The sequence below is a fragment of the Coturnix japonica genome, unplaced genomic scaffold (assembly GCF_054131305.1).
Source record: "Coturnix japonica strain WE unplaced genomic scaffold, WE-NBRP24 Scf082, whole genome shotgun sequence".
Classification (NCBI taxonomy): Eukaryota; Metazoa; Chordata; class Aves; order Galliformes; family Phasianidae; genus Coturnix; species Coturnix japonica.
Window position 1 is genome coordinate 348,342 of NW_028188985.1, and position 14,415 is coordinate 362,756.

The following is a 14,415-nucleotide window of genomic DNA, read 5'->3' on the forward strand; positions in this document are numbered from 1 at the left end:
TTAATTAATGGAGACCCCCCCCCCATGTTAATCAATGGAGACCCATCTTGACCCCACCCCCACGTGACCTCCATTCATAACGCCTACCCCCGACGCCATCTTGACTCCTCCACGTGACACCCCCCCCCCCCCACGTGACCTCCATTCATAACTCCTCCCCTCGACGCCATCTTGATCCCATTCACACCAGCCGCGCTGCATTATGGGACCCTTTATTGGTTTATAGGGTCGTTTTGGGGGGGGGGGGGTGTCGGATTTGGGGCCGTTTTGGGGCCATTTTGGGGTCACTCTTCAGGGGGGGGTGAAGGATTGGGGCCGCTGGAGGTGGACCTGGAGACAATGGGACACAATGGGGGGGTGTCACCCCATAGCGCTGCCCCATAGCGCTGCCCCATAGCATCACCCCATAACCTCACCCCATAACCTCACCCCATAGCGTCACCCCTTTTACTGTCCCCCCCCCATCTCCTTCCCCCCCTTTGCCCCCCCATATCCCCCACCTGTTTCGGTCCCACACTCTGCAGGCTGATGTAGGTCCCGTCGGGCGCCTCCAGTTCTGTGGGGTGGGAACACAAAGGGGGGTCTTTGGGGTCAGCACAGTGGATTCCCCCCCCAATAGACCCCATTATAGGGGTCCCCAAACCCCATAGACCCCATTATAAGGGGTCCCAATGGCCCCACAGAGGGGTCCCCAGCCCCATAGACCCCATTGTTGGGGTCCCCAACCCCATAGACACCGTTATAGGGGTCCCAAACCCAAAGACCCCATAACTGTGATCCCAATGGCCCCACTTTTGGGGTCCCCAAACCCCATAGCCCCCATTATTGGGGTCCCCAGCCCCATAGCCCCCATTATTGGGGTCCCCTCCTCACCTCCCCACGATGCAGCCCTGTTGGTGGCTGTGAATCCGGAGCCCCCTCCCCATATTTCCTCCTCGGCCTCATTGGTTTCATATAGAGCAGTGCGCGAGTGCAGCTTCTCCCTGCGGACCCCATAAAGACCCCATAAGGACCCCATAAGGATCCCATAAGGACCCCCACCCCATAAGGGCCCTATAAGGACCCCATAGGGACCCCCACCCCATAAGGACCCTACTGGGACTCTATAAGGACCCCCACCCCATTAAGGACCCCATAAAGACCCTATAAGGACCCCTACCCCATAAGGACCCCTACCACATAAGGACCCCCATAAGGACCCTCACCCCATAAAGGTCCCCATAAGGACCCCACCCCATAAGACCCCTGACCCATTAAGGACGCCCATAGGGACCCCCAACCCATAAGGACCCCCACCCTATAGGGACCCGCATAAGGACCCCATAAGGACCCCCACCCCATAAGGATCCCATAAGGACCCCCACCCCATAAGGACCCCATAAGGACCCCATAAGGATCCCATAAGGACCCCCACCCCATAAGGACCCCATAAGGACCCCATAAGGACCCCCACCCCATAAGGACCCCATAAGGACCCCATAAGGACCCCCACCCCATAAGGACCCCATAAGCCCCCCGCCCCATATACCCCCCATTTACCTGTCAGCCCTTCTCTGCCTCCGGGCCTTGACGAGCGCCGCCCCGCAGCCGGTTGCAATGACGCAAATGGCCGCCAGGGGAGCCCGAGAGCCAACCCCCATTTGTTTACACGGGAACTGCACGACGAGTCCAGGTACCAATAGGACGAGCGGTCCGAGCAGCTGTGGGGCGGGACCCATAGCGACCCCATAGGGACCCCATAGGGACACCATAGGGACCCCATAGAGACCCCATAAGGACCCCATAGGGACACCATAGGGACCCCATAGAGACCCCATAAGGACCCCATAGGGACACCATAGGGACACCATAATGATCCATAAAGAACCCATAAAGAACCCATAGGGGCGCCATAGGGACCCCATAGTGATCTCATAATGAACCCATAGGGTCAACATACATACCCCACAGCGAACCCATAGAGACCCCTTAGGGACCCGATAGAGACCCCATAGTGACCCCATAGAAACCCCACAGAGACCCCATAGGAACCCCATAGAGACCCCACAGCGACTCCATAGGGACCCCATAGTGATCCCACAGAGACCCCATAGAGACCCCATAGTGACCCCATAGAAACCCCACAGAGACCCCATAGAGACCCTACAGCGACTCCATAGGGACCCCATAGTCACCCCCTAGTCACCCCATAGAACCCCATAGAAACCCCATAGACCCCATTAAAGTGTCGCGGCCCCTTTAAGAGCGCTCACTCGCAGTGCGGCCCGTCGCTGCTGACCGCGCATGCGCCGTACGCGCAGGGGAAAGGCTGCTCCGACTGCGGTGGCAACGGCTGACGCACAGCACGCCGGAAGGGGCGGGGATTGAGCTGTACCAGCCAATCAGAGACGGCGGCACCAGCGCGTTGCACAACGCTATTGGTGGGGTTAATAAGTGGGCGGGGCTAATGGGTGAGCGGGGTTATGGAGTAGGCGGGGTTAATGGGAAGTGGGCGGGTCTAAGGGCTGTAGCAGCCAATCAGAGACGGCGGGGCCAGAGCGCTGCGCAACGCTATTGGTGGGGTAATTGAGTGGGCGGGGCTAAGGGGGTGGGCGGGGTTAATTGAGTCAGCTATGGGGTTATAGGGTGGGATATGGGGTAATGGGGTGGGATATGGGGTGGGATATGGGGTTATAGGGTGGGATATGGGGTAATGGGGTGGGATATGGGGTTATAGGGTGGGATATGGGTGGATATGAGGTAATGGAGTGGGATATGGGGTTATAGGGTGGGATATGGGTGGGATATGGGGTAATGGGGTGGGATATGGGGTTATGGGGTGGGATATGGGGTGGGATATGGGGTAATGGGGTGGATATGGGTTATAGGGTGGGATATGGGGATATGGGTGGGATATGGGGTTATAAGGTGGGATATGGGGTTATAGGGTGGGATATGGGGTTATGGGGTGGGATATGGGTTTATGGGGTGGGATATGGGGCTATGGGGTAGAATATTGGGTGGAATATGGGGTTATGGGGTGGAATATGGGGTAATATGGGTTTATGGGGTGGGATATGAGTTTATGGGGTGGGCTATAGGATCAGTTATGGGGTGTGTTATGGGTCCGTACCCGGATCCAGGGGCTGGATGCTGTAGTTGCTGACCGTGGTGTTGGAGCCATTGAAGCACAGCTCAGCTATAGGGCCGCAATGGGGATTTGGGGTCCTTATGGGGCCAACTACAACCCTATGGGGCCCAAACCCCATGTGGGATCCCCCAGGCCCCATAAGTGACCCCAGACCCCATATAGGACCCCAGACCCCATATAGAAGCCCCTAGATCCCATATAGGACCCCTCATACCCCATATAGGACCCCAGACCCCATATAGGATCCCCAGACCCCATATAGGAGCCCCCAGAACCCATATAGGACCCCCTAAACCCCATATAGGAGCCCCCAGACCCCATATAGACCCCATAGACCCCATATAGGACCCCCTAGATCCCATATAAGAGCCCCCAGACCCCATATAGGAGCCCCAGACCCTATATAGAAGCCCCTAGATCCCATATAGGACACCCAGACCCCATATAGGACCCCCATATAGGAGCCCCCAGGCCCCAATAGGACCCCATAGACCCCATATAGGAGCCCCAGACCCCATATAGGAGCCCCAGGCCCCATATAGGACCCCATAGACCCCATATAGGAGCCCCCAGGCCCCATAAGTAACCCCAGGCCCATAACCCTTTATAGGGCCCCATATAAGGTCCCTTCTATGGCCCCGCTTCTGGTCATGTGACCACCGCTTCCCAATCATGTGACCACGTCGTGACCCCCCCCCCCTCACACGTGACCCCGGTGCAGTTGGTGGCGGTGGCTTTCCGGAGGTCCTCCAGTCGGTCCTCCAAGGCGCTGGGGGCGCTGTTCCCAGCCTCGACACGTAGGAGGACGTCGTACGTCACCACCACGCTGCCTTCTCTATGATACCGGAAGTGGGTTAAGGATCCCATATAGGTCCCATAGATCCCATATAGGGCCCATAGATCCCATATAGGTCCCATAGATCCCATATAGGCCCCATAGATCTCATATAGGGCCCCATAGATCCCATAGAGGATCCCCACACACCCCACAGATCCCATATAGGGCCCCATAGATCCCATATAGGACCCATAGATCCCATATAGGATCCCCCCACGCCCCATAGATCCCATATAGGGCCCCATAGATCCCATATAGGACCCCCAGACCCCCCATAGATCCCATATAGGGCTCCATAGATCCCATATAGGCTCCATAGATCCCATATAGGGCCATAGATCCCATATAGGCCCCATAGATCCCATATAGGGCTCCATAGATCCCATATAGGATCCCCCACACCCCATAGATCCCATATAGGCCCCATAGATCCCATATAGGCCCCATAGATCCTATTAAGGTCCCATAGATCCCATATAGGCCCCATAGATCCCATATAGGACCCATAGATCCCATATAGGATCCCCCCACACCCCACAGATCCCATGTAGGCCCCATAGATCCCATATAGGATCCCCCCACACCCCATAGATCCCATATAGGCCCCATAGATCTCATATAGGGCCCCATGATCCCATAGAGGATCCCCACACACCCCACAGATCCCATGTAGGGCCCCATAGATCCCATATAGGGCTCCATAGATCCCACATAGGCCCCATAGATCATATATAGGGCTCCATAGATCCCATTAGGGCCCCATAGATCCCATATAGGCCCCATAGACCCCACATGGGCCCCATAGACCCCACATAGGACCCATAGATCCCATATAGGCCCCATAGATCCCATATAGGCCCCATAGATCCCATATAGGCCCCACATCACCTCAAGGAAAGGATCTCGACTCCCTCATAGCCCGACACGTTCCTATAGAGCTCCTTCATCTACAACACATATAGGGCCAATGGGGTCACCCCGCTATGGGGCAGCCCCATAGACCTCCATCCCGCTATGGGGCAGCCCCATAGAGCCCATTACCTTGTCCTGGAAAGTCGATGCTGAACTGGATGTATTGGGGGGATTTGGGGTTTTCCAGCTCGGGGCTGAAGTTCCTATTGACAACCTGGGCGCTCATCCGCACCGAGGCCGACACCGTCGCTATGGGGCAGACCCACAAGTGGACCCCGACCCCATAACTGACCCTATAGGGACCCCATAGCTCACCCCATAGGGACCCCATAGCTGACCCCATAGGGACCCCATAGCTCACCCTATAGGGACCCCATAGCCCATATCCCCACCCCCAGACCCCATATCCAACCCTCAGACCCCATAGCTGACCCTATAGGGACCCCATAGCTCACCCCATAGGGACCCCATAGCTCACCCTATAGGAACCCCATAGCTCACCCCATAGGGACCCCATAGCTGACCTCATAGGGACCCCATAGCTGACCCTATAGGGACCCCATAGCTAACCCCATAGGGATCCCATAGCTCACCCCATAGGGACCCTATAGGGACCCCATATCCCCACCCCCAGACCCCATATCTGACCCTCAGACCCCATATCTGACCCTATAGGGACCCCATAAACCATAGTGACCCCATACCCCATAGCTCACCCTATAAGGACCCCATAACCCATATCTGCCCCTTATAGAGACCCCATAGCTCACCCTATAAGGAACCCATACCCCATATCTGACCCTATAGGGATCCCATACCCCATAGCTCACCCTATAGGGACCCCATAGACTGTATCTATCACCCATATCCCCACCCCATAACCTTATAGGGCCACCCCCCACAGACCCCATATCCCCACCCCATAACCTTATAGGGCCGCCCCACATACCGTTGTTGATCTCCACGCTCTCCTTGGCGTACTGACACTCGACCCCATAAAACAATGGGGTGCAATGGCAAATCCCATTGATGAAAACCCCGTTATTATGGCACTGCCCTATGGAAGGTTATAGGGTCAAGATAGTGGCCCTATAACCCTATAGGGGGGCTTTTATAGGGTCAGGGGATGGGGTGGCCCTATGGAAGGTTATAGGGTCAAGATAGTGGCCCTATAACCCTATAGGGGGCTTTTATAGGGTCAGGGGATGGGGTGGCCCTATGAAGGTTATAGGGTCAAGATAGTGGCCCTATAACCCTATAGGGGGCTTTTATAGGGTCAGGGGATGGGATGGGACGTACCTTGTTGTGGGGTGGTGGTTATGGGGTTTTGGGGGGGGTTTGGGGTCGTTGTAGGGTCGGTGATGGGAAGTTCGGTGTCTCCTGGACCCACTGATGTCACCTGAATTATTGGGATCCCCTAAAAGCTCCACGGCCCCATAACGAGACCCGGGAACTATAGGGAATGCTTGGACCCTATAGGGTCTATGGGGTCAGCTTTGGTCCTAATAGGGTCTATGGGGTCAGCCCTGGTCCTAATGGGTCAATGGGGTCGATGGGGTCAGCCTTGGTCCTAATAGGGTCAATGGGGTCAGCCCTGGTCCTAATAGGGTCAGTGGGGTCAGCCCTGGTCCTAATAGGGTCAATGGGGTCTATGGGGTCGCTTTGGTCCTAATAGGGTCAGTGGGGTCAGCCCTGGTCCTAATAGGGTCAATAGGGTCAGCCCTAATAGGGTCAGTGCCCCTTTTGCCCCTTTTCTTCCCTTTTGACCCCAAATCCACAGGTAGGAATTCAACCTTCAGCTCTTCGACCCCATTATCGTCTTTTAGGGTCGGGAACGACCCCCACTTATGGGGTGAAGGAGAATCGACGTCTATGGGGTCGGATGTCGCCTTTATGGGGTCGGAGCTTCTATGGGGTGAAGGGAAGCCATGGGAGGAGAGGAACAATGGGGCGGAGATGTGGGATATGGGGTCGGATATGGGGTCATTGGATATGAGGTTGGATATGGGGTTGGATATGGGGTTGGATATGGGGTTGGATATGGGTTGGATATGGGGTCATTGATATGGGGTCGGATATGGGGTCGGATATGGGGTCATTGGATATGGGGCCGTCAGATATAGGGCCGTCAGTGTCGGGATCCCAAATGAGGGGGAGGCCACGTGGGTCCAGAGAGGCTGTAGGGGAAAAAAACCCCATAAAGGGTCACCCCAAAACCCCATAGATCCCAATAGGGTTTATGGGGTCAGGAGGAAACCCCAAAGACCCTAAATGGGGGTTATAGGATCATAGGGTCCCACGAAGACCCCAAATGGGATTTATGGGATCATAGGAGCCCCCAAATCCCCCCACAAAACACCCCATATCCCCCCCTCAACCCCATATCTCCCCCTGACCCCATATACCCCCCAGCCCCATATCCCCCCCATCGACCCCATAACCCCCCCCGGCCCTATATTCCCCCTCCCTGACCCCATATCCTCCTCCCAGCCCCATATATTCCCCCCCCAACCCTATATCCCCTCTTGGCCCCATATATTTCTCCACCTGACCCCATATACCCCCACCCCGACCCCATATCCCCCCCGCCCAGCCCCATATATTCCCTCCCTCCGACCCCATATCCCCTCCCCAGCCCCATATCCCCCCCCATCAACCCCATATCCCCCCCATCAGCCCCATATCGCCCCCCATCGACCCCATAACCCACCTATAGGGCCGAAGAGGATTAATAGGGCCACGGGGCCCAGAGTCGCTGCCCCATTGCGGGGTCGGATGGAGTTATGGGGTGAGGGGGGGGGGGGAACCTTTGACCCCATAAAGGGGGCGGGGTGGAAACCTGAGCCCGACCGACCCTATAAACGACCCCATTGCCGGTAATGGGAGCGGCTGTGGGGTGTATGGGGTCAGAGGGCAAAAGGGGGGGGGGGGGGTTATGGGGTTTTAGGGGGGGTTATGGGGTCCTGGGGGGGTTATGGGGGTCTTATGGGGTCTTATGGGGGCTTATGGGGTTATGGGGTTGGTTATGGGGTCCTGGGGGGGTTATGGGGGCTTATGGGGTCTTATGGGGTTATGGGGTTGGTTATGGGGTCCTGGGGGGGGTTATGGGGTTATGGGGGGGTTACGGGGTCCTGGGGGGTTATGGGGGGCTTATGGGGTCTTATAGGGGGCTTATGGGGTTATGGGGTTATAGGGGGGATTTGGGGTTATGGGGTCCTGGGGGGTTAAGGGGGTCTTATGGGGGGCTTATGGGGTTATAGGGGGGGTTATGGGGTTATGGGGGGGTTATGGGGTTATGGGGTCCTGGGGGGGTTATGGGGGGCTTATGGGGTCTTATAGGGGGCTTATGGGTTATGGGATTATAGGGGGGGTTATGGGGTTATGGGGTCCTGGGGGGCTTATGGGGGTCTTATGGGGGCTTATGGGGTTATAGGGGGGGTTATGGGGTTATGGGGGGGTTATGGGTTATGGGGTCCTGGGGGGGTTATGGGGGGCTTATGGGGTCTTATAGGGGGCCTTATGGGGTTATGGGATTATAGGGGGGGTTATGGGGTTATGGGGTCCTGGGGGGGTTATGGGGGTCTTATGGGGGGCTTATGGGGTTATAGGGGGGGTTATGGGGTATGGGGTCCTGGGGAGGGTTATGGGGTCTTATAGGCTTATGGGGTTATAAGGGGGGTTATGGGGTCCTGGGGGGCGTTATGGGGGGCTTATGGGATTATGGGTTTATGGGGGGGGTTATGGGGTCCTGAGGGGGGCTATGGGGTCATGGGGGGGGGGGGGTTATGGGGGCTTAGGGGGTTATGGGATCATAGGGGGGGTTATGGTGTACGGGGCTTTGTGGGGGGTTTACAAGCTTTATTTATCCCCCCCCCCCCATATATGGGACAACCCCCATAGTCCCCCCATATATATGACCCCCCATTCATAAGACCCCCCTATTTCCCCCCTCCCCCCATTTATGACCCCCCCCCCATTAATCAATGCATCCATCCATTCACATCATTTATTATGGGGGGGGCTGTTATTTATTATGGGGGGGGGTTGTTGGTTATTTATTATGGGGGGGGGGGCTGTTATTTATTATGGGGTGGGGGGTTGGTTATTTATTATGGGGGGGGGTTGGTTATTTATTATGGGGGGGGCTGTTATTTATTATGGGGGGGGGCTGTTATTTATTATGGGGGGGTTTGTTATTTATTATGGGGGGGGGCTGTTATTTATTATGGGGGGGGGCTGTTATTTATCCCCCCCCCCCCGCCAACTTCTTGGTCCCCTCGTGACTGAAGTTCATCAACCTCCACCCCGACGCCCCCCCCCCAGGTAAGACCCCCCCCCCCAAACGCTTCCATTGCCCCCCATGGGCCCCCCCCGGGACCCCCCACGTGCATCCGAAGCTCCCGACAGCCCCGAGCCCAGGCGGCCTGAAATGGGGGGGGGGGGGCAAATTAATGGGGGGGGGGGCAATGAGCAGAGACCCCCCCCCAATATACAGCACCCCCCCATAGAAACCCTATAGAAACCCCCCAAAAGGACCCCCCCCATTAAAGGGCCCCCAAAGACCCCCCCATAAAAGGACCCCCCCCCATAAAACCCCCCGTAGGACCCCCCAGATTAAAGGGCCCTATAGACCCCCCCATATAAGGACCCCCCCCCTAAGGACCCCATAAGACCCCCCCCAATATACAGCCCCCCCCCCATAGAAACCCTATAGAAACCCACCTAAAAGGACCCCCCCAAAGACCCCCCCCCATTAAAGGGCCCCAAAGACCCCCACATATAAGGACCCCCCCCATAAGGACCCCATAAGACCCCCCCCAATATACAGCCCCCCCCCATAGAAACCTATAGAAACCCCATAAAAGGACCCCCCCCAATATACGCCCCCCCCCAAAGAAACCCCATAGAAGCCCCCCAATAAGCCCCCCCAAACTCCCCCCCATTCAAGGACCCCCCCCCATTAAAGAGCCCTTAAAGACCCCCCCCCCATAAAAGGACCCCCCCCAAAATGGACCCTCCCCCATAAGAACCCCCAAACCCCCCATAAAAGGACCCCCCATATAAAGACCCCCCCATATAAAGACCCCCCCCCACTATAAAGACCCCCCCCATAGGACCCTCCCCCATATGACCCCCAACTTGAGCCCCCCCCCCAATTTATTGCCCCCCCCCACCTTGGCTGCCTCCTCCATCAGACGCCGGCCCAACTTCAGCCCTATGGGGGGGGGGATGTTATTTGGGGGGGGGTCTTCATATGGGGGGGGGCTTTATATGGGGGGGGAGGGGTCATTATATAGGTAGGGGCTGGGGGGGTCTTAATATGGGGGGGGGATCACTTTATTGGGGGGGGTCTTTTGGAGGGGGTGGTGATCCGTATAGGGGGGGTCCCTTTATTTGGGGGGGGGGGTTCTTATATGGGAGGGGGCCCTTATATAGGGGGGGATCCTTATATGGGGGGGTCCTTATATGTTATGGCCCTTATAAGGGGGGGTCCCTTTATTGGGGGGTCCTTATTATGGGGAGGGTCCCTATATGGGGGAGGGGGGTCCCTTTATTTGGGGGGGGGTCTTTTGGAGTGGGGGGGGTCCTTTGGGGGGGGTGGACCCTTATAAGGGGGGGGTCCTTATAAGGGGGGGGTCCCTATATGGGGGTGGGGGGGTCCCTTTATTTGGGGTGGGGTCCTTATATGGGGGGGGTCCCTTTATTAGGAGGGGTGTTCCTAATATAGTGGGGGTCCTTTGGGGGGGGCCCTTATATGGGAAGGGGTCCTTATAAGGGGGGGGGTCCCTATATGGGGGTGGGGGGGTCCCTTCTTTATTGGGGGGGGTCCTTATAAGGGGGGGGTCCTTATATGAGGGGGATTCCCTTTATTGGGGGGGGGTCCTTATAAGGGGGGGTCCGTATATGGGGGTGGGGGGGTCTCTTCTTTATATGGGGGGGGTCCTTTATAAGGGGGGGTCCCTATATGGGGGTGGGGGGGGGGTCTCTTCTTTATATGGGGGTGTCCTTTATAAGGGGGGGGTCCCTATATGGGGGTGGGGGGGTCTCTTCTTTATATGGGGGGTGTCCTTTATAAGGGGGGGGTCCCTATATGGGGGTGGGGGGGGGTCCTTATAAGGTGGGGGTCCCTATATGGGGGTGTGGGGGGGGGTCCCTTTATTTGGGGGGGGGTCTCACCCCGGAACTGCGGCCTGACAATAGAGATTGTCCATATAAAGCGTGGCCCCCCCCCGGGCGCTGTACGTGTACACGGACAGCACGTAACCGGCCAGCGGCTGCCCTGCAAAATAGTGGGGGGGGGGGGGCGTGAAAAAACGTGTAAATCCTCGTGCCAAACCCACCCCCCCATGAATCCAAACCCACCCCCCCATTAGTGCAAACCCTCCTGCACCCCCCCGTGGTGAAACCCCCCCTCGGACCCCCCCCATAGTCGTGTAAATCCTCGTGTAAAGGCCCCCCCCCCGTTGCAGTTCCAGCCCCCCCCCTCGTTGCAGTTCCGTCACTGACCGTCAGGGGGCGCCGTTGTCCCCGCTGGGGGCTCAGCCACGAAGCATTCGAATAATGGGGGGTCCCCGAACGCCGCCGCCATTAACACTGAATGGGGGGGGGTTATGGGGTCACAATGGGGGGTAGGGGGGCCCTAAGACCCCCATAATAGGGGGAGGGGGAGGGTTATGGGGTCCCTATTAGGGTTATGGGGTCACTATTAGGGTTATGGGGTCCCTATTAGGGTTATGGGGTCCCAATTAGGGGTAGGGGGTCCCTATTAGGGTTATGGGGTCACTAATAGGGTTATGGGGTCACAATGAGGGGTAGGGGGGCCCTAAGCCCCCCCATAATAGGGGTAGGGGGTCCCTATTAGGGTTAGGGGGTCCATAAGCCCCCCCCATATAAAGGTTAGGGGTAGGGTCCCCCAATTAAGGCCCCATTTCCGGCCCCCTCCCCTCCCAAGGACCCCATTTCCGGCCCCCCTAAAAATGGCGCCACTTCCGGTACACTCCCAAAATGGCTCCATTTCTGGATCGCCCCTCCCAAAATGGCTCCACTTCCGGTTCCCTCCCAAAATGGCTCCATTTCCGGTTCCCTCCCAAAATGGTTCCATTTCCGGTTCCCTCCCCAAAATGGCTGCATTTCCGGACCGCCCTTCCCAAGATGGCTCCACTTCCGGTCTCACCGTTGCTATCCGTTCTGACGTCACTGGGCGGCACTCGGTGCAGCACCGCGATCTCCTGGGGGGGGGGGGGGGGTCTCATATGGGGGGGGGTCCCATGGGTGGGGTGGTTCATGGGGGTCCCATAGGGGGGTTATTATTAAGAGGGGGGTCCTATGGGGGTGGGGGTGTCTTATATGAGGGTTGGGCGAGGAGGGGGGGGTCCCATAGGGGTTCATTTGGGGAGGGGGGGGTTCATTTTGAGGGGGGGTCCTATGGGGGGTGTTTATTATTAAGGGGGGGGTCTCATTTGGGGTCCCATATGGGGGGGGGGGGGAGGAATGGGGGGTCCCATAGGGTTAATTTTGGGGGGGGTCTCATGGGGGGGGTCCATAAAGGGGGTCCCATGGGGGTGTCAGTTGGGGGGGGGGGTCATTTTGGGGCGGGGGTCCCATGGTGGGGGGGGGCAGTGGGGCGGGGGTCCCATTGGGAGTTCATTTGGGAGGGGGTCCCATGGGGGGCGGGTTATTATTAAGGGGGGGGGGTCCCTTGGGGGGGGGGGGGGGGGGCTTCATGGGGGTCCATGGGGGGGTGGTCTCCAAATCCGATTTGGGGGGGGGGGGTCCCTCATATTCCACACCCCCCCCTAAATAAATACCCCCCCCCATAATAAATACCCCCCCCATATACCCCCCCCCCCATTCCTTACCCGGACCAGCTCCATCACCGCCCCGATGTCCCGGGGTCGACACGGTCGCACCGACCCCCACATGGTGCCGCCCCCCCCCCCACAATAAAACCCCATAGAACGACCCACAACCACCGGACCCGGCCGGGACCTTTAAAGGATCAACGACCCCCCCCCACCTTATAGACCCCCCCACAAAGAGTCACGTGATCAACACCCCCCCCCCGGGGTAAGCACGCGGAGAGAGCAAAGTCCCCCCCCCACGAAGACCCCCCCCTAAATGTCACGTGACTCCGCTTTGGGGTTGATTATTGATTTAATTGGGGGGGGGTCTAAGGTAATGGGGGGGGGGGGCATAATGGAGGGGGGGCAATGGAAGAGTCTCATTGGGGGGGGGTCCCTTAGGGGGTCTCCCATTGTGGGTCCCATGGGGGGGGAGGTCACCATAGAGGGGTTCTATGGGGGGTGGGGGGTCCTGTTGGGGGTCCTATGGGGGGGGTCCTATGGGGGGTTCCCATTGGGGGTCCCATAGGGGGCTTCAATGGGGATCCAATGGGGGGTTCCTATAGGGGGCGTCCTATAGGGGGGTTCCCATTGGGGGTCTCATAGGGGGGATTCAATAGGGGGTTCCCATAGGGGGGTTCCCACTGGGGGTCTTTTAGGGGGGTCTCCCATTGGGGGTCCCATGGGGGGGTTCAATGGGGTCCTATAGAGGGTTCAATAGGGGGTTCCCATAGGGGGGGTCCTATACAGGGTTTCCCATTGGGGGTCCAATGGGAGGGCCCAATAAGGGGGTCCTATAGGGGAGTTCCCATATGGGGGTCCTATAGGGGGGTCCTATAGGGTGTTCCCATAGGGGGGTTCCAATGGGGGTCCTATATGGGGTTCCTATGGGGGTCTCAATGGGGTCCAATGGGGGTCCTATAGGGGGTTCCCATAGGGGGGGTCCTATATGGGGTTCCTATGGGGGTCCTATATGGGGGGTCCTATGGGGGTCTCAATGGGGTCCTATAGGGGGTTCTATAGGGTGTTCCCATAGGGGGGGTTCTATATGGGGTTCCTATGGGGGTCCTATAGGGTGTTCCCATTGGGGGGTTCCTATGGGGGTCTCAATGGGGTCCTATATGGGGTTCCTATGGGGGTCCTATAGGGGGTTCCAATGGGGGTCCCATGGGGGGGTCCTATAGGGTGTTCCCATTTGGGGGGTCCTATGGGGGTCTCAATGGGGTCCTATATGGGGTTCCTATGGGGGTCCTATAGGGGGTTCCAATGGGGGTCCCATAGGGGGGGTCCTCTATGGGGTCCCTATGGGGGTCTCAATGGGGTCCTATATGGGGTTCCAATGGGGGTCCCATGGGGGGGTCCTATATGTGTCCCTATGTGTGTCCCCTCAGGGCAGTGCCGTTGCCGGGGGTCTGTGCAGCGCCGCGTCCAGGGCGGTTCCGATGGCGGTTCCACCCGTCAGAGCCGCGAACACCCACAGGAAACACGATCCACCAACATGGCGGCGAAACGCCACTGCTCACGGAGCTACAACGGGGTTAAACACGCCTTGCACCACGGCTTTGCACCACGGCTTTGCACCACGGCTTTGCACGGCTGCTTTGCACGGCTGATTGCACGGCAGCAATGCAACGCATGGTCCTGCTGCAAGGCTTTGCAATGCATGGCTGTGCTGCAAGGCTGTGCAATGCATG

At 58.0% G+C, this 14,415-nt stretch overlaps 3 protein-coding genes across 8 annotated transcripts in view; 1 reads left to right on the forward strand and 2 right to left on the reverse strand.

The window, feature by feature from the left end:
- Nucleotides 1-196: 196 nt before the first annotated feature.
- On the reverse strand, nucleotides 197-6,475 carry LOC107307211 (uncharacterized). Of its 5 annotated transcripts, none has more exons than XR_014941444.1 (10): nucleotides 6,180-6,475; nucleotides 5,830-5,937; nucleotides 4,857-4,915; nucleotides 3,835-3,965; nucleotides 3,113-3,178; nucleotides 2,253-2,414; nucleotides 1,540-1,700; nucleotides 874-983; nucleotides 501-556; nucleotides 197-330 (listed from the first exon to the last, which is right to left on the reverse strand). XR_014941444.1 is itself a non-coding variant. In XM_085534430.1 (10 exons), the coding sequence occupies exons 2-10, from the start codon at nucleotides 5,905-5,907 to the stop codon at nucleotides 292-294; spliced, it is 816 nt and encodes a 271-aa protein (XP_085390556.1). In that variant the 5' UTR covers nucleotides 5,908-5,937; nucleotides 6,180-6,475; the 3' UTR covers nucleotides 197-291. The 5 variants fall into 5 exon arrangements, 4 of the variants coding, with proteins under 4 accessions (XP_085390556.1, XP_085390557.1, XP_085390558.1 ...); XM_085534430.1 differs by having other exon boundaries at nucleotides 2,253-2,368; XM_085534431.1 differs by lacking the exon at nucleotides 2,253-2,414.
- A 425-nt stretch (nucleotides 6,476-6,900) lies between these two features.
- Nucleotides 6,901-12,893, reverse strand: LOC146751520 (thialysine N-epsilon-acetyltransferase-like). 2 transcript variants are annotated; one of them, XM_085534434.1, is made up of 6 exons: nucleotides 12,740-12,892; nucleotides 12,055-12,109; nucleotides 11,388-11,474; nucleotides 11,058-11,160; nucleotides 10,055-10,095; nucleotides 9,109-9,304 (listed from the first exon to the last, which is right to left on the reverse strand). In XM_085534434.1, the coding sequence occupies exons 1-6, from the start codon at nucleotides 12,833-12,835 to the stop codon at nucleotides 9,174-9,176; spliced, it is 513 nt and encodes a 170-aa protein (XP_085390560.1). In that variant the 5' UTR covers nucleotides 12,836-12,892; the 3' UTR covers nucleotides 9,109-9,173. The 2 variants fall into 2 exon arrangements, with proteins under 2 accessions (XP_085390561.1, XP_085390560.1); XM_085534435.1 differs by lacking the exons at nucleotides 9,109-9,304; nucleotides 11,058-11,160 and adding an exon at nucleotides 6,901-7,057 and having other exon boundaries at nucleotides 12,740-12,893.
- Nucleotides 12,894-14,096: 1,203 nt separating this feature from the next.
- Nucleotides 14,097-14,415, forward strand: part of LOC107307060 (transferrin receptor protein 2) — an 11,661-nt gene continuing 11,342 nt past the window's right edge. Inside the window, exon 1 of the mRNA XM_085534386.1 lies at nucleotides 14,097-14,390. Coding sequence (XP_085390512.1) covers nucleotides 14,097-14,390 — 294 coding nt within the window. The remainder of the gene's footprint in view (nucleotides 14,391-14,415) is intronic.

What these genes read in the sequence shown, in the direction of transcription:
- LOC107307211 (XM_085534430.1), bottom strand. Translation starts at nt 5,907, where the DNA reads ATGGGATTTGCCATTGCACCCCATTGTTTTATGGGGTCGAGTGTCAGT. An exon ending in AGGCAGAGAAGGGCTGACAG is followed by an intron (nt 984 to 1,539) that starts GTAAATGGGGGG and finishes TGGGGTCCGCAG; the next exon opens with GGAGAAGCTGCACTCGCGCA. An exon ending in AGAGTGTGGGACCGAAACAG is followed by an intron (nt 331 to 500) that starts GTGGGGGATATG and finishes CATTGTCTCCAG; the next exon opens with GTCCACCTCCAGCGGCCCCA.
- LOC146751520 (XM_085534434.1), bottom strand. Translation starts at nt 12,835, where the DNA reads ATGGGGTTTTATTGTGGGGGGGGGGGCGGCACCATGTGGGGGTCGGTG. An exon ending in CGGTGATGGAGCTGGTCCGG is followed by an intron (nt 12,110 to 12,739) that starts GTAAGGAATGGG and finishes CCCCCCCCCCAG; the next exon opens with GAGATCGCGGTGCTGCACCG. An exon ending in CGTCAGAACGGATAGCAACG is followed by an intron (nt 11,475 to 12,054) that starts GTGAGACCGGAA and finishes CCCCCCATTCAG; the next exon opens with TGTTAATGGCGGCGGCGTTC.